Genomic DNA, 333 nt, shown 5'->3' on the forward strand with positions numbered 1-333 from the left:
CCCCCGGCCCGCCGAGCCCCCACGGAGAGCAGGGGGAGGGGGGACTGACCTGCAAGCGCTTCATGGCCTCGGAGTCCTGGTCCGCCTTCACCTTGCAGGCCACCAGAAGCTGGGCCGTGGAGGCGGCCACTTGCTTGGCGGAAGAGATGAGCTTCTCCTCGCTGGCGTGGCCCTGGACGGCCGCGTTCGCCGCCTCACACAGGTTGTTGGTGGCTGCAGCCACCATCCGGGCCTCGGGGGAGAAGGGGAGAGAAAGGGAGAAGAGGGTGGGCCTGCTGGGGAATGGACGTGCGCTCTGGGCTCAGTGGGGGGGGGGCAATTCAGGCCTCGGCT

General features: G+C 69.4%; 1 protein-coding gene across 1 annotated transcript in view; it reads right to left on the minus strand.

The window, feature by feature from the left end:
• Positions 1-333, minus strand: part of LOC107120248 (talin-1-like) — a 50,244-nt gene that overhangs the window by 1,937 nt on the left and 47,974 nt on the right. Inside the window, 1 exon segment of the mRNA XM_015422896.1 lies at positions 50-232. Within this exon segment, the coding sequence (XP_015278382.1) occupies positions 50-232 (183 nt within the window).

The sequence above is a fragment of the Gekko japonicus genome, unplaced genomic scaffold (genome assembly GCF_001447785.1).
Source record: "Gekko japonicus isolate JY-2015 unplaced genomic scaffold, Gekko_japonicus_V1.1 scaffold49, whole genome shotgun sequence".
Classification (NCBI taxonomy): domain Eukaryota; kingdom Metazoa; phylum Chordata; class Lepidosauria; order Squamata; family Gekkonidae; genus Gekko; species Gekko japonicus.